Here is an 18,053-nt window from a genome sequence, read left to right on the forward strand (position 1 = left end):
ACACCATTTCATGAACATGCCTAACATACGACAAATTGTGTTCAGGCTCAGGAAGAATTTGAAATCCTTCATAATTCTCCATCCATCATGGTTTATAAGGACCATTCTAGCAATTACCAGGCCGTTCATCAGGTAAAAAAATATCACCTCTCGAAAATTTTATTTTGTTGGTCAATTTTGTTGTTCCAGACTGATTTATTGACAAATATTGTTATGAAATTGTGCAGAGAGAAATTATGAAATGTGTTGAATAAACACTACTGAGCAAATTTTGCTATGATAGAATTTTGAACAGGGTAAAGATTATACATTATACTTTCTAGACAAAGAATATGTGTAATATTAATGGCTTCATCGGTTTAATAAATCAAAGGCATTCAAACATACAGCTGAATTCAATTATTTACGTCAGTGATCTATAGGGAATTTTTACAAGACAAATAGGGTTTTTTTCTGACCGTTTTTTTCTGACAGAAGTTGATTAAACATCACATAGTTAAATTAATACATTTTATTTGCCACATCAGCAAAAAACTAACTTTCTGTATGTCTCCACTGGGATTCCCCAAAAGGAAGCCTTTTGACTCGTTCGACCACAGAATTAATCACCAAAAGCTTTAACTGTCCACATCTGCAGTCTTTTATCTGTCTTTCTTGATGGAGTGAGGTTCTTTTTGATCTGCGTCCATGACGATCACCCTTGTGCTGTGTCGGCTGGAGTGTCTGCCTTGACACGTCGATACCATTATTACTCAGATTCGTCTGGATGGCCTTGGTTGGATGTTCCTTGGACTTGAACAACCCTTGGAGAAGAGGACTACATTAAGATTGTGGAGGGACACTTGGAGAATCTGGTGTTATAATAATAAAATGATCTGAAACATGAGGCCAGAGTGGTGAAGAAATGGTTTACAGTGAACAACAGAAACATTTTGGAGTGACTCAGTCCAGACTTGAACTAGTCCAGAATCTGGTGAGGAAACCTCAAAGACCTGGATATCATTGCAGAAGAAGATTTTGAAGAAGACGAAGACTGAAAATCCAGTGGAGACATGCAAAAAACTCATTAGCAGCTATAAGAAATGTTTGCTTAATGCAATGGTGCCTAAAGTCTTTTGACATGAATCATTTTTAGCAATAAATAAACCAGAAAATGTTCAAATTTACCATTTACACAAACACAAAGTCATACTGCTGTTAGTCATTTGTCATTTTCAGTTAGAAAAACTCACTGAATTAAAATGCACTATGAGTCCAAATTTGGCATGAATAGTAATAATTTAGGGCTGCATATGTGTGTTCATAAGCAAAACTGCCATAATGAGTTGAAAAGCATAATCATATCTGGTATTGGCATCCCTGCAGAGCTATGCCAGCATATGTCATTGCACTTGAACCTTTCTAAATGTGTACATGTTTCTGTTGGTGCAGCGCCAAGTTCAGCAGTAAGATTAAGTATGTGAACAGTTTGGACGAGCTGCATGAACTCATCCCAATGGATTGCATCCAGATCCCAGAATGCATCATTAAGTGAGTGCCACCAAGCCCCCAAACACAATATCCCCCTGACCTCCTCCAAGCCTGACTTGTCTTAATGACTTTATACTCATCTTACTTTTTGAACTCTCACCTCTAGACTCGACAAGGAACTGAAGGAAGCAGCAGAGAACTCAAAGTAAGCATCAACTCTCTTGCCTCTCGTTACCTCCTCTGTGGAGGTACTGGTCCCTGCCTCAGTTTTATCATTGGCTGGAGAGCTCATTTATCAGATGGCTCACTTTAAGATCAGTCTTTTCTGTTGGATGAGGACCAGTTGGATCTGGTTATGGTTCCAATTACACTGGAGAGACACAAGAAATTTGCTTAAGATGCTAAATGCATTACATATATATAATTTATTATCTCAGTAAAATAAATGAGCCCTCTCCCTATTGTATGGTGATCTATTACACTGATAATAAATGTAGGAACGAAGCTGGAGCCTTCACACTAATCGCTGGCTGGCTAATTGTGCTCTGAATCATAAATTGCATGTGCCTTCAAGTTCGCTGCATGAAAGCATATTACAACAGTAAATCCTCCTGTAACAACCTCTCCATTTGTTTCCTCTGTTCAAGAATGAATAGTTTTCTGCAGGGGACTGAACCAGTAGCAGCAAGCAGAACAGAGTAAGTCCTCAGAGGCGTTAAAGTTCACACATGGAAGACAAATGAGCTTGTGTCCACAGTTTGTCGCCAATACATAAACACCCATCCTTAAAGTCTCTCTACTTTAATTTTCACAGCAGACATGGCGAAGCTGGTGCCAGCGGCTCGTAAACCCACACATACCGAATGGATGGGACACCTCTACGTTCAAAAGTCACTATAATGAATTTGAATAAATGGGTAAAGGTGGAGAGTGGAGCTTGTGTGTGTGTGTGTGTCAGTGTTTGTCACTGGAATTTAATATGAACACAACTTGCCGTAGTTCCTGTTAACACTCAGATCTGTTTTTATTGCTGCTGTAGCATCTGCTGTACTGTACACTTGCAGTCCTGAGAACTATATAGTTAAGTGTGATGCTTGCCAGCATCAACAGAGTAGCATCAGTGTTCACTTCAGGGTAGAAAATGCAATTACACACCAGACAGTGCACTGCACAAATCCATTTGTGGAGACTTTAGTGTATTTGTGTGCATGAAAAGCAGTGAAGCAATAATATCACCCCTTTTAGGTTACTCAGTATTTTTGATGAGGAGGCAACTTGTGCGTCAGCAGTTTGCACAAAAAAGGACAAGGTGTTGCCAAAAACCTTGTGCCATAGTTGATGACCGACTTGCATATAAGCGGTCCAATCCTCTATCTTGTCCTGCAACTATAGAATAAACCTACATAGATACTTTAACTTTTTAGCCAAATCTTAAGCCAGAAAGTGGCAAATTAAATTTGAAATCAAGCTGTCAGTGCAGTGTGACAGCATATGATTCTAGCCTTTGTTTGTGTGTGTGTGTGTTTGTGTGTGTGTGTGTGTGTTCACGTGTGTCTTTGGCAAAAAACAAAAATGGGAATCATCCCTTCAGATTTTGTTGGATCATTAAGACGAAACCTCAGATCAACATAATGACGGGATCTCGATAAAGCACAGCATCTTATGTGTGTGTCCACAAGCATGTGTGTATATTTGTACATCAGTGCATGTCCCCTCATTAGATAACTGATGGTCCTCTTAGCCATGAGTCTTTTATGGAGTCCTGAGGATGTGCAAAGAAATTAAGGATTGCTGTCTATTAATTAAATAAAAACACATTTACGCCTAACTGTTGTTGTCAGTTATGTCTGATTTATTTGACATAATTTGAGTGCTTTGCTGCCAAACGATGAGGCAGTTTCTGCCCCGTGAAGCGTGACAACCGGAAAAAAAAAAAACAGAACACTTGTCACTTGTCAAAGCCCTCGGTAACACCCCCATCCACACCCACCTCCACATCGCACTCGCGGTCACGGCTTGTTCTTTGAAAAAGCTTTTTTTAAAATTTTAACAGAATAACACATTAATTAGGATTTCGTGACAAATACACAAAAAGACACAGCAGAAGGCAAAAACAAAATCTACTCCGTTTTAAAATGCTAGTCCAACACTGCAACAGATAAAAGAAAAGAACATTTCCATATAAAGTTAAACAAGGTTTCCCAGATGAAACTTGTTATTTGACTGAATTTTTGCGAAGTCCAAAACATATCCAGAAAGGAATTATTCATCAAGTTACAGACAATATAATGGAGGACAAATCATATTACTTTTTCTTTTACTCTGTAACTGAAAGTATGTTTTGATTTCTCTTTGGGTGGCTGTAAATTACTACAATATAGCAGAAATGGGCCAGATTGACCAGCGTCATGTTGATTAAGTTTGTATTTGCCCCAATGAGCAAAGTTGTTTGAATCAATATTGCTAACTAGCCTTCCTGAACCCCTAAACAAGTGAGATAATTCAAGTGTAATGGAAAATCTGATCCACTATCCCCGTCTCTATAAAAGCTTTTTTAATTTAACTTGAATATATACAAATCTTAGGGTAACCTCCAGCACATAGATTCACTTTTTAACAGAAAAAAAGGACAAAATCAAAAAATTTGAGTAGGATTTTGTCCAAATAAAAAAAACAGAAGAAAGAGCTAAGTTTCTACAGTCCATCTGCTCCTGTTCAGCCTGTACCAGGAGCAGATTATGAGAGTAAAATTGGAGGCATTACCTGCTCAATGTGCAACCTGCTGGTTGATTTAGATTTTAAACACGAATTGAAATAAAAAGTGTGTCTGTGTTAACAGCTGCATGTGTGGTGGAGTCAACCTAACAACTGATGGATTGTATCTGAAGTGAGCAGAATATACCAAAGGTAATGCAGTACCTATATGTTATTCTGCTGATGCTGTTTAGTATCCGCATTCACGGCTGTATGCTGGATATGTCAAATGACTTTAAAACCACTTAAATAGACTTTTAGGAAAATGTGTGTACACACTGCCTCATCATTTGAAACTTTAGGCATGTAGAACACGAACATCTGACTTTGTTACATAACATGTATGACATAAAATCAGGAGAAAGCAATGCTAGGTCCCCTTCAAGCTAAACATGGGTTTATTTCTGCATTACATTTAATTTTGCAAATAGATAACAGCTCATTATAAATAGCTTCTCACATCTCATTTGGTTGAGCTCATTCAGTGAAGGATAAATAGGCCTAACCCTCAGGGCAGGAGGAGATAAACAGCACAGAGGAGGTAATCGGAGAGAGACAGAAGGAGATTGAAGAAAATAGATTTTTTTTTTTTCTGTTTCTTATTACTTTTCATGCCTCATCGAAATGTATAGCTCTCATCATCGTATTCCAGCTCATTGTCGTTGTCCTCCCCCAGTTGGCCATATCGAAACTTCCTGTATACTGTGCCATCGTGGCCCATATAAACAATGTCCTCATCATCCTCGTCATCCTCGTCATCATCATCCTTGTTCCCTGAGCGACGGCCACTGATGTCAACCAACTGAGTCTCCTGAAATTGACCTCCAGCGGAGATGCCTTTGCCACCGTAAGATGCAGAAGAGCTGTAGCCACTGTATCTGCCTCCACCTCCAAATCCACCGCCAGAGCCCAGCTTCTCGTACCCACGGGGAGGGAGGTCTGGGGGGGTGCTTTTGGACCGAGAGTGTCTGATGAGGAAGACGACCGCTATGATTCCCAGCACCAGCAGGATGCAGGTGATTATGAAGATTGCCAGGTTACCTCTAGCCTCCTCCTCCTCATCATTCCTGAATGCCAAGTTAGTGCTAAGGATGCACTCTCCTGGACAGAAATAAAGCACGTTCAGACACATATGCAAATATGTCTAAATGGGAAGATAATGAGGCGCTTACACAATGACAAAATTCAAAGGGCACTTTGCCAATTTTGCAGATGAAGTTCAACTTTTTGAGAATCAAAAGAGGCTTCTGAGGCTGCTGAACAACTTAAAGACGTCTTTAGGCTTTGGAAGGAACTTTTAAAAGTCTAAAAAAAAACAGTTGTGCAGTAGGAGTTATTTCAGATGCTCCTTTGAGAAGTGAAAAACATATTAATTTCAAGCTCTTTTATGGCTTGGATCAACATGAGACTGACTGACTCATCAGTTCAAGAGATTAACAAATGCATTATATAACACTGGGTTCTTTGATAAAAAGTCAAAGAGAAAAGCTTGTGCATATAAATAGTTAATTACATCTCTCAGTGTTTCATTTGGCAGGAAAATTTCAATCACAGACCTTAAAATGATTAAGTTTTTCTGAGAAAAAACTGGCTTCACAACTGAGTTCACTTTTAGTTTTGGGGCAAATCTTGGGGGAAATCAGCAGCTATGGTATTGTGTTTTCTGCATAACCCCAACAATAGAGCTTTTGAAAATTGCTGCTTCGGGCACTTTAATTCAAGCAGGGTTAATCTGCTGATCATTGTATTGGAATTAAATTATGAGTGGCATTTCCTTTGTTTCTGACATTTTACAGACCAAGTGATCAATTACTGTTGTAATTATAGACATGTTGTTTTTATAATTAAAAGATTAATCAATAATGATAAATCCAATTTGTTGTAGCTTTAGCTCTTTTTTCATACCTCTGCTAAACTTTTAAACAAATCTGTACGAGGCTGAAGGGATTGTGTAATATTTTCATGGTGTCTTACTATTTGGGGTGCACAGCCTATGTCATCTTTAATGTCTGTGCAAGACTATATGAACACTGGGAACAATGTGCACATTTTTATCATGATTATCTTTGGCTGTAACTATGAGGGCATTTATGTGTGCAGCTTTTGAGTCCAAGACAAATGTCCCTAAGGGGACAACAGAGTATATCGCCTCGTATCACATCGTATTGTATGGTTTACTTAGGAGATGAGATTGAAAGAAAAGTTTATCATCCCTGCCAACCTCACAAACTTCCCCTTTTCCACCCAACCAAGTCATGACCCAATAAGCATGACATTAGTACAGCCGACCTCGAGTTTCAGTGCAGTTACAACAATCCTGCTGTGGTGTTGCGACATCCTCTCCGTCCTCTTGATGGTGACAACAGAGCAGACAACGCCCACCAGCTTCTAAGATGGCCTGAGCCGGACACACTGTGCAGTTGAACGGACCGAGCCCCCGGCACTCCAGACAGGAGCTGTCACATTCTTCACAAGTGTGGCCTGAACCCTGCTGAGTTAAAGCAAAAACGACTGTTACACAGTTAGAGTTTTTTTTAAAAAACATAACTATTTATTCTTTACCTCCGAAACTTTTTAACAGATTGCAGAAAAGGGATGAACAGTCCCTCAGCAAAGTCAATTAACATTCATATCCACCTGTCAGACAGTCTCAATCAACTGCCTCACAGCAGGAGGAGGAAGATTTATTCATTAAACAAGACGGTGTAATAATTTTCACTCTGTTGTTTGTGACTGCCTCTGGTGCAGTAATAAGACTGTCTGAATTATATTATATGATACCTGAGGCCATAACATTAACAGCTATTAGTTGGTTTGGTGAAGGACTAGCTAAATGGATTTTTAATCAAAAAGTTGATGTTTGTGAAATTAAAACCTTGAAAAGTCTTGTTACCTTCATAACAGGATGCTGGCCTATATCGCACATAGACTCACACCTGCCATTTGAAAGCAGGTATCCAGGGTAGCATGAGTCACAGGACTGGGAAAATTTCCCTGCAAAAACATGCACAACTTAAAGGGTAAGTATGGTAATACTATCTATATTTTTCTAGTGCTTTAAAACATCAGCTCATCAACTAAGGACTGGAGCTACTGATAAGTATTATCAGTATAGCTAAAAAGTGATCTATTCTTATGTGCTGTGCACACAAAGTTAAATGTTCTTCAAAACATTCCTAAACAGTTCTTGCATTATCCTACTGGAGAAGGCAACAGCCATTGGTTTGCAAAGAAAGTTGCATTTGGTAACATCCACATGAATGCGAGGATCAAAAGTTTTCCAAGAGCTTCCACTGGCTCGCATTTTTTCCATATAACATCGTACTGCCACCTCTTCCACAAGTTAGAACAGAAGCTGGAGTAACAACTCAACAGTAGTTTGAGTAAATTTGCGCTAATGATTTTAAGTCACTGCTTACCAGTTTCATTGTATGGGATACACTGAAACTGGTTTAAATTACTGTGGGTTTGGAGGAAACACAGCACATTTATGTAATGTATATAATATTGCTGAAGGGTACAAGAACAGTTCGAGATCTCCACCACTCTCACATCTGCAGTCCGTGAAGAAAAGACCATCATCAATATCTCATAACCCACATGTGATCTCTGCGTGAGTGTGTGTGTGTGTGTGTGTGTGTAGCTACAATACATTAAATTACTGCTGAATGGATATTTGTACCTGAGCACATTCTGCAGCTGGTGTGGCAGGGCTCACAGGTCCTGTGCGCAGGATCGTGGTAGTATCCCTGAGGGCAGGATGGAAGGCAATGGCCCTCTTTCCGCAAGTAGATGAGTCCCGGAGCGCAGCTCAGGCAGCCATCCTCCCCACCCTCCATGCACTCACCGCAACTTGGGTCGCACTTTTCACACATTCTTGAGACAGTGTTTCCATAGTGACTGGCGGACAGATGGTGAAAGTTATGATAGATTAGATTCAATTACATGAAATTAGATCAGAGCTTTGTCCGTGCTCAAAGAAAATTCCTTTTCACAGCCTCACATACAGCCAAACACGTCCAAAAGTACTTAGATATGAGACAGACCAACATAACAGAAAAGATGCAGTTGCAACAAAACCTTCTATTCATTACTGAGGAAGGTTGCACTGTTAAAAACGTCTGAAAGGTACTTATGTAGCCTTTGTATCTTGCTGGTTTATCTTGAGTATTTAACTGCACATCAATTTAACGGCACATTAATTTAACTCTCTCAATTACTGGACCAGGCCACATGAAGGGCTATTTAAATCTCAAGCTAAATTAGCTCACATCTCCAAACCTGTCCTGGTTTAGTGTTCACAATGACATTATGTTGCCAGGCTGATCTTTTATTAATCACAATTCTGTGCCACCGCATTTAATGTGATGGATGAGTAGCATAGTTGGATTGTGAGCAGGTTAAACTACCCATGCTGGCACGTCTCCACACACTCTTTGGCCTCTCGGAATAGGTGGGCTTTGCAGGTGAGACACTGGTGGCTCTGCTTTCCAACACACGAATGACAGGAAGCGTGGCAGGGTTGACATTTCTGCTCTGTCTCTTCTTCATAGTAGCCTGTTGGGCACTCATCCACACAGGTGCCATCTGGACCAGCAAACAAACATAATTACGCAGCTTATCAAACATGTCATAGAAGCACAAGGAGCTTCCCTGGACACACTACCCTCAGAAAATGCACTGAAACTAAATTTGACTCACTGAGCAGGAGATGTCTCTGGTTGCAGCTCAGGCAATGGGTTTTGCCTGGGCCTGAACACCTGTGGCAGTATTTGTGGCAAGGATGGCACTCTCCCTCCTGGTCTGCATACTGATGAGGTGAGCACTGATTGGCTAATGGCACACAGCGGTTGTGGTTGTCTAGCCTCTGATCCTCTCTGCAGCTGGTGCAGGAGCCCGCGTGGGGCCCAAAGCATGTGAGGCACGATGCATCACAATCTGGAAATACAGGAATGTAGTGACTGAAAAAAATGGTGTCATCATGACAACAGTAAATAGTTGTAACTGAGGAACTAGAACTATACTGTACATTTTACCCACTGAGTGCACGAAAATATGGTCTATAAATCATTTTCTGTAGCAGAATAATGCATCATTTTGCAGCACAGCATTGTACGTCCTTTTAAAATATCTTTCTACTGGCAGCTACTTTCAATTGTAACAAAAGCAGGCACTGCCTACAACATTTTCCTGAGAAACACGGCATCCTCTGTTTTTTGGGAAAACAAAACCAGAGCGGTGTGGTTCTCTCTAGGGAACTGTTGTTGGCATCTCTGCGCAGTTCCCAGTGTTTGACAGCTGCCTGTTAACTGTCTGAAAAGCTTTGCTATTTTAGTCTGAGCCGAAGTCAAGAAATACTCTCAGGCATAGTAGAGAATATAATTGAGAAAATGCATGAAGGGCGCTCTGCGGGACAGAAAACACTGCATCTGTTTTAGGAGAGATGGAGCTGACTTAGTCATACTTTTATATATGGCTGTATTTTAATTTAGATGAGTGCATTTTATGGCAAACGAGATGCAATGAAAAGATGGTTAAGCTGCTACTGTACATCTTGCACTGTGTGAACAATGTTATACCTTTACACTCTCCTGTTATAGCATCTCTGTATGTATGGGAGGGGCAGGCAGACAGACAGGCCCCATTGTGCAGGGTGGCCTCGGGGGCCAAGCAGGCATCGCAGTCATTGCTGTTCGGCCCATCACACAAAGCGCAGTCGGGGTGGCAATGCAAACACTCTCCTTGCTCAGTGTCCTCAAAGAACCTCTCAGGGCACTTTTGCACGCAGAGGCCCTCATGAAGGAAATGATACTTCTCACAGCCTGCAGAAGGGACAGCTTTTGAACTACACAGAGTCGAAAAATCATTACAACTCAGTGAAATTAAACTAAGAGCTCTTAGTTCTTGGAGAGGGCTGTAAAAGAAGAATAATGCTTTAAAGAATTTGTTCGAAAAATACAATAAATAAATTAAAAAAAAGCAGGCAAGGTGAGACAAAAACTGTGCAATATGTCAAGCCCACTTATTTCTCTTGTATCCAAAAGAGTGCTGTAACACAGAATGCTCAGAATAAGTGAAAAAAAACACTGAACCTATCACCGTTCGATTTACTCTTCATATCAGCTTATCAGGTCCTTCAGCTGGTGTCAAAGCAATGTCTGCATTGGAAACCACTGTCAACAAACATAGTTTGTTGCTGCATCCAGAATTGCGGTTTATAAAATCTACCCACCTGAAAACAGTTCTAAAATAAAAGATAAAACAAAAGAGGCACTGAACTGTTGGGTACCCGAAATGCTGTGTCAAACTGAAATGGTAAACACTTGACTGTTAAATGGAGAGGTGACATAACATGTTTTTCTAAAAAAGGCAATATCATTTTCTCAGTTTCAACACATGTTGTCTTTGCACCGTCTTAAATGAAACATATGGTTCAAAGCATTTGCAAACTATTACATTCAGTTTTGATTTGCAGCGCCGCAAAAGCACACATTGTGAATGAGTTTAACCAGCTGACTTTGTCCTTGTTTGTGACCTTGGTTTGCATTGTGTTTCGGTACCTGTGCACTGCCCGAGTGGGTTGCACTCTCGGCAGGCCGCAGGGCAGTGATGGCACTCGCCTTCCCGGACAATGTGCGCTGGAGGACACTTCTCCACACACTGGTGCTTGTGTAGGAGGAGAGGCTCTTCACAGGTGAGACAGTGAGATGCGTTCCTCTCACAGGACGCACAGCCGGGCGTGCAGCTGCGACACTGCTGGCCAGCAGGATAACCCCTGTTGGGATCCAGAGATCAGTAGATGCATAGACAAACAAAGCATTAATGTGTCTTATTAATCTGCTGAAAAGGCAGCACATTGCACACAAATAGCATCTCTCTCATATTCCTGCTTAAATTGACATTGTAGTAATAAGTAAGAATTTACTTCTGTAAACAGATTTGCTTGTCTCATATTAAGATGGACAGGTTTCATGTAAAAAATACCAAATAAGCTGTCAGAAATGCTGCTGGGGTAAACAAGCAAACTGACATCTTGTTCTGTTCTCTGCTGCATTATAAACGGGACAAGTAACAATTTATCAAGACAAATGTGTTGAGCATAAGCAATGCTGAAAAGCTTTTTGGTCAATTAAATCAGTAATGAAAATGAGATTATCATCACAGCAAACAGCATATGTCCCAGTTTAACTGCTCATGAACACAGAGAAGGAAATAGTATAACCATGACAATAAATATGTCCTCTGACATTTATTTTTGGCATTTCAGAGCATGTGCTTCAAACATCTGGCCTGATGTTCAAGAGATGTGATTATAACAAGATTTTGCCTGCAAGGTTAAATCTCATCAAACTGAGAATATTCACAGAGCTGAAAAGAAGCATGCACGCACAATTAAAGGAGTCAAACCAGCGGTGATAGCGCTGAACCCTGACCTGACACACTCTTGAACACACTGTCCATCCTGCAGGAACAACTGAGCTTTCCGACTGCTCTGACAGCGGCTGCAGCTCTGAGCGTCCACACACTGCAAGCAGCCCGGAGGGCATGCCTCACACACACCGCTCAGTCGACTGGCAAAGAAGCCCACGGGGCACTTCGACACACATGTCTGCTGCATGGTCAAAAATCGCCCTGGAGGACAAACAGCGAGCAATAAACATCATCGCTATAAAGATAGATGCTGGACAGAATTTAGTCTAACCTTGAAAATATGAAACTGCTTTTGGAGGTATGAGGGACTGACGGACCTTTTGCACATTTTGTGCACTGGTTTTTCTCCTCTCCAGAACAGGACTCACAGGACGGGTGGCAGTCCTCACATGCCCCGTCATCTGAAGGAAAAACAAAACCTTGATTATCACAAAGCCCCAGCTTTGACACAACAAAGGAAAACTGAGCCCTGATCAAGGACCTTTATAATATCAATCAATGGCTTAGAATTGGCTACAGACAAAGATTGTAAACAGACTGGAAAATCAAGTGTTTTGATTCAAAGTTGTGTCCTGTCATAGCCTTCAAACAGCCATCGAGATTTCTGGCTACATTAAGAGCCAGAAAGTCGTTTAAATCTGTCTTGAATTTTATGTAGCCTGTCACCACCTGACGCGAGTTGCTGCCCTACATGAGATGTACATACTTAGATCCAACCCATACATGCATCACAGCAAATTAAACTTCCCCGTTTCATTTACCCTGCATAGAAATAGAAGACAAATATGCTTCTTTGGGTGCTCATTAATTGCTGTGATGCTCTAAACTCTTCACCAAACTTGATAACATTCTGATGTTATAAACATCGTAAATGTGACACACTGCTGATTACTGTTTAGAATTAAATTCAGGGACTGTCTTATCTAAAGTACCTACTACAAACCTGTAGATTCGTGTGAACACGGATATCTATTGAGTTTTCCTTTCTTCTTAGTATTTGAGCGTCTGAGTTTCTACAAATGTTGTATGTGGATTCTGTAGCACTCACTTTTTGTCATAGTGCATCAATAGGCTATTTCAACTTTGGTAAAGAGGGGTACATTGGGTCACTTTGGCTAAAGACCCCAAGGCACATATAAGACCACTTCTGACATTAGCGAACACAACTTTAACGGTTCTTTTGTTTAAGTTCAATAAGTATGATACTTTTCAAGCCAATTTAACCCTTTGAAATGATCTTCTCCTTGCAATGTGACTACAGCGCAACCCGTCTCTCTATTTCCACCTTTTCTTGATGCCCAAGGAAACCTAAACCAAAATCTCTGCCACCTTGTAACTCTGTCCTGTCCTACCCATTCTTCATTTCACTTCTCCACCGAGATGATACATTGGAGTCTAATTACGACCAATGTTTTAAATTCATTCTTTGTAATAAGTTAAATTTTGTTCCATTCTATAATTCGATCTCTCATTTTTAAAGTGTGTTTTTCGCATAGAGAGAATTAGAAACACCTTAGTAACAGAATTTAATACCAATACATAATCAGTATCTAGGATTATAAATCTATGTACCATTACAGTAATTGTGCATGAGCTTCTCACATTTGGCAGCGCATCAAATCAGGTACAAAATATGTATCCTTGAAGCTTAATATTTACTTATATGGAATCATTTCAGAAGTACCCCCAGAAGACTAGTGGGAAATATATTGATCTAGTATTTCCAGAGGAACCCAGAAACTGTCAGTGGTACAACAATTCCATTTTGCTTTTCTTCTAAAACCACATAACAACAACTATCTTTCTGAAAGCTGAAGTTTTGCTGTTGCTGAGATTTAAAGTTTTAAAAAGAACTTTACTTTTGTGTGTTCGTTTTCAACCTCTGTGTTAACCCATGCACTTCTGTTAGAATTATTTTAGCTCCTATAATTAAGATGTCTGGCCTCACACTAATTGCAATGTTGTTTAAAAGTCTGTTCATGGAGGGAACAAAATGTTCAGGATATACAGTCAATTATTTAAAAGTCTGTATCTGTCTGACATTCATTCTGCTTTGAGTGCGTAAGTTGGTACAGGTTCAGAGATGGTGGCACACAGACCAATTACCCTCAAAGATTTCTTCTCTGCCCCTGTGAAAGTGTCCAAATCCCTGCCTCATTAAATGCAGACAGTTGGATTAGTGGAATATAAGTATTAGTCTCACCGTTGAGAAAGGTCTTAATAGGACAGACCTCATGGTCAGACACACACTCCCCGTTTTCAAGCATCTTCCCCTTCTCACACGACAGACAGTCATTGTCCTCCGGGCCACTACATGTCTCACAGTCTGAGTGACACTCCTCACAGTCGTTGGAGTCTTCATCACCGTAGAAACCATCAGGGCATACGTAAACACACTTTCCCTCTGCGGAAAAAGAAGATTCTGTTTTAAGTTCACCATTTTGGGTGGGTGTACTTTACTTAAAGGGGAACTCCATTGATAAAGAGGGTATACAGTAATACTGTGTATGTAAAAAAAATAAAAAATGGATATATATTTACATATACAGCAAATATATAACAATATAGAGAATAATTTTCCAATTAGAATGATGAAAATAAAACATGAACTGCTGCAGACAGAGTGGTGTAACAATGTGCATTATGATTTGCAAGTAAAAGACAACAGACAGTGTCAAAAAATACATATACACATATCAAGACTAACAAAGGTATTAATATGTTATGCATAAAGATGTATAATGAGCACTTTTGGTGCTTGGATAGGGGACCTCTACCACTCTACCTGATAAGAAGAGGTCAGTCTCACACCAATAGCACTCATGTTCGTCACAGCTGACACAGTTGTCATCACATGGAACGCAAGTCATCTCTTCTTCCACGCTGTACGTCTTTGCTGGGCAGTTTTTGTAGCAACCATCCTGAAAGCTGACAATAAAAGCAGAAGTCTACATCCGCAGTCACACATGCACAGAAATCCACTCTGTTCCAACAGCAAAAAGAAGCCTTTTCATTCATGTATAGCGGTGAAATGAAAGGCAGAGCGAGTGCAGAGGTGAGATCACACATGGTGACAGCGAGGCACACAGCCTTACTTGTAAAAGCCCTCGGTGCAGGACAGGCAGTGCCTGGGGTTATCTGTTGAAAGCAGGCAAAAAAACTCAACTCTCCTTTTGAACAGGAACTGCCTGAAAAAAGCTTTGAATGTGTCTCGCGCCACACTGATATGAGAACTCAGTCACCTGGAGGCACCGCTCATTTGGAGAGAACGATATTATAGCAACTATAACAAACACTGACTTACACAAGACACACTTCTTGCAGCCTTCCTCACACGCCATGCAGTCATCGTAATCTGGATCCTCCACCTCCCCTAAGAACACAGAAAGGAGGCAAAGTAGAGGGGAAAGACAACAGTCAGAATAAGAGCGTGAGTATAAGATGAAGGTGGACATGCATCAAACAATACTCCACAAGATCACCAAAGAGCTACACTAAAACCATTACACAAACAACGCTGTGTTTACCTTCTCCACACTCCAGCTTCACACACACTCCATCAGAGACATAGTAGGAGGAGTTACACTTCAGGCAGTGGTTGGGGTTTGTGCAGATCTGACAGTGCTTGGAACAGGGCTCACAGGTCTTCACATTGGTGTGGTAAAAGGCCTCAGGGCAGCTGTCCAGACACAGGCCTTTATGCAGGTAACGCTCCATTCCAAACTTATCTGGAGAATAAAAGGTGGACCTTACTCACTGAACGTCATGGTTGTCAATACTTTTACTAAGTTAAAGCAATGTACAAAGCTTTCCATCTTAATTTACTTATATAGTCAATAAAATGATCGGGCAAAATGTAAGTGACAAAATGATTACATGCACTGGGTCACTTGTAGAGACAAACCGGGAAAAAAAAATCTATCGATTCACTGTCACCACTCTCATGAGCGTCATCTTCACCTGCAGCAGGCAGCTTATTGTAGGAGAAAAGCCATAAAACCAGATTAAATTATCACCAAACAGCTGCTGACAGACACAGCTAGTGACTAATACAGGATGAAATTCATTCTACTCACTCAGTTGTTTGTTGTCCATTGTGTGGTGAAAAAGCGTAACACCAGTCAAATGTTTTGACTGTGACTGAATGTTTTATCTATGCAACTATGAAGATAGAGGATGAAAAATACCCTAACCTGCTTAACACTTTACACCCACATAACACACAAAGAAGGGACCAATTAAAGTAAAACAAATTAAAATGTCTCACTGAGGTTTTGGGCCATCATGCACTGCCAGAACAGTTTCAGCTCACCTTGGCATTGATTCTAAAAGTCACTCTACTGAAGCTTCATTTGGTGTTATGATGATTATGATGAGAGCGCTGTCTAGAGCATCTGTCTAAATTCTCTCACACATGTTCACTTGGGTTGAGATGGGGTGAATGAAAAGGCTATGGCAAATGATTCACATCATTTTCACATTTATAAAACCATTCAGTGATCCATTATGTCCTCCAGGTGGGTGAATTGTCATCCTGGAAAATGCCGCTCCCAGCAGGATGAAAATGTTTTGTCACAGGATAAAGATGATACCGCTCAACTACTGTTTATACATTTTTCAGTGACACTTCCATCTATAGAGACAAGTGGACCGAAACCATGCCAGTAATTTGCCCCAGCATTATAACAGAGCCATGGCATATTTTTCTTTTAATATGTCAGCCATCTGTTCAATATGCTTACCCACACCGCGGCTGACCGTTTGTTCCTTACCAGTATCACAGCTGGTACAGTTGGCAGGCCCTGCATCTACACATGTGGCACATGTGTGGTCACACAGGTGACATTGTCCACCTGACTGGTGCTTGCCCTTGGCACACGCCTCCACACAGCGGCCTTCATCTAGAACTCTGCAGCCAAAATAAAACTCATCAAAACCAGAAAAAAAATCAACATATTCAAATGATGTCTTTGTAAATGAGCCGAGCTGATTTACATTCCAGCATGCACCATATGGCACATTTACACAAGTGCAACTGAGTGAGTTAACAAAGGGAGAGGAGAACGAGGCGTGGGGATGGAAGTTAAAATAGTAGGCAAATCAGAAGATTTTAAATAGTAAACTAAATCTTTCTAAAATCAACCAATATGCTGGTATGAAATACTGTGCAAAAGTCTTAGGAAGGTCCTTATCCATCAGGTCCCAATGACATTTAGCTGTATGACAAACATAGTGTTAGAGCCATAACAGAGTACTTAAACAGGTGGTATGACTAAGGATCACTAATTTCAGAAATCATAAAAAACGCATCAGATTAAATGATGAAATACAAGACAGAAAGACATTTTTCTTTTGAGTGAATTTTCATTGAAGTGCACTGATAGAAACTAATCATCTTCTTTACTTTTGAAAGAATCCTTAAAGCTGGGGGTAGTATATTGCATCAACAAATGTACCGCAGCGTGTAACATGAGAGTTTAATGCTCTCATGTTACACGAGAGCATTAAACATCCTCACACAGGCTTTTGATGATACAGAAAATGTGTAATGTTATCAAACATGGACATCTAATCTTTCATTTATATAGGCTTTGATAGCACTAATACTTATGCATCTGAACTATTATTATTTGGTACAATGAACAATACTGAAATAACATTTAATACTCAGATAAAGTGTGATGCGTTCATTTCCCTTCAGATTTTTACTCGAAAAGGTCTAACTCACTTTGAAGAAACGCAGCTGATGCAGTCTTGGCTTCGCGGCCCTGTGCATTTCAGACACGTTGCATCACACGCGTGGCACACCCCGTCACTGTCATGGTACTCTCCTGATAGACAGCAAGAGAACCGTGCTGACTCAGAGACGAATAACTGTCTGAGGCATGGATGTGGGCTTAATGTAAAATACCAAAGAGTGGAAGGCACATAAAACCAAACAGTTCCACAGGATTTGTTTTTAAAAATCTACACAGCTGACTTAGTGTGGATTCAGGTGATTCTGAGAAAAGAGACAATGATGTCACTATAAACATATATAAGAAGCAGACTATTCGAACCTTTAATATCAGCACACATTGGAAGCTTTTTTGAATATACTATATCAGCTGTTTTTTTGCATTAAATATATTGGTGAGGTGCCAGGTTTGCATTATAATTGTCCAGCAGTAGTGAACAAACATGAAATAGAAGAGGGAGACGGTTGACTGACCGTCTGTGCACACAGTGTTAACAACACACACTCCCTCCTGCAGGCTGTGACCATTGGAACAGCTGCTGCAGTTCCCCTGGCTCGGGCCCACACAGGTGAGACAGCTGGCGTCACACCTGAGGAGAACAGCAGAGAAGCTAAACACAAGCATGCACAAACACACATGATGAAAAATAAGAAATTTGTA

The 18,053-nt window shown here is 40.5% G+C and overlaps 2 protein-coding genes across 3 annotated transcripts in view; one reads left to right on the forward strand and one right to left on the reverse strand.

The window, feature by feature from the left end:
• The window catches only part of prune2 (prune homolog 2 with BCH domain), a 61,939-nt gene extending 58,641 nt beyond the window's left edge, over positions 1-3,298 (forward strand). For both annotated transcript variants that reach the window (XM_072372436.1, XM_072372437.1), the window contains 5 exons: positions 46-132; positions 1,432-1,530; positions 1,637-1,675; positions 2,118-2,168; positions 2,285-3,298. In XM_072372436.1, coding sequence (XP_072228537.1) covers positions 46-132; positions 1,432-1,530; positions 1,637-1,675; positions 2,118-2,168; positions 2,285-2,318 — 310 coding nt within the window. In that variant the 3' untranslated portion in view covers positions 2,319-3,298. The remainder of the gene's footprint in view (positions 1-45; positions 133-1,431; positions 1,531-1,636; positions 1,676-2,117; positions 2,169-2,284) is intronic.
• Positions 2,900-18,053, reverse strand: part of pcsk5a (proprotein convertase subtilisin/kexin type 5a) — a 29,592-nt gene continuing 14,438 nt past the window's right edge. Inside the window, exons 20-37 of the mRNA XM_072372591.1 lie at positions 17,867-17,982; positions 17,384-17,486; positions 16,428-16,564; positions 15,183-15,383; positions 14,960-15,028; positions 14,751-14,793; positions 14,441-14,583; positions 13,859-14,059; positions 11,973-12,056; positions 11,658-11,856; positions 10,785-10,999; positions 9,804-10,046; positions 8,926-9,162; positions 8,634-8,811; positions 7,907-8,124; positions 7,118-7,218; positions 6,514-6,712; positions 2,900-5,325 (exon numbers count right to left, since the gene is read on the reverse strand). Coding sequence (XP_072228692.1) covers positions 4,841-5,325; positions 6,514-6,712; positions 7,118-7,218; positions 7,907-8,124; positions 8,634-8,811; positions 8,926-9,162; positions 9,804-10,046; positions 10,785-10,999; positions 11,658-11,856; positions 11,973-12,056; positions 13,859-14,059; positions 14,441-14,583; positions 14,751-14,793; positions 14,960-15,028; positions 15,183-15,383; positions 16,428-16,564; positions 17,384-17,486; positions 17,867-17,982 — 3,172 coding nt within the window. The 3' untranslated portion in view covers positions 2,900-4,840. The remainder of the gene's footprint in view (positions 5,326-6,513; positions 6,713-7,117; positions 7,219-7,906; positions 8,125-8,633; positions 8,812-8,925; positions 9,163-9,803; positions 10,047-10,784; positions 11,000-11,657; positions 11,857-11,972; positions 12,057-13,858; positions 14,060-14,440; positions 14,584-14,750; positions 14,794-14,959; positions 15,029-15,182; positions 15,384-16,427; positions 16,565-17,383; positions 17,487-17,866; positions 17,983-18,053) is intronic.

The sequence above is a fragment of the Leuresthes tenuis genome, unplaced genomic scaffold, assembly GCF_036924035.1.
Source record: "Leuresthes tenuis unplaced genomic scaffold, fLeuTen1.0.hap1 SCAF_19, whole genome shotgun sequence".
NCBI classification, from domain to species: domain Eukaryota; kingdom Metazoa; phylum Chordata; class Actinopteri; order Atheriniformes; family Atherinopsidae; genus Leuresthes; species Leuresthes tenuis.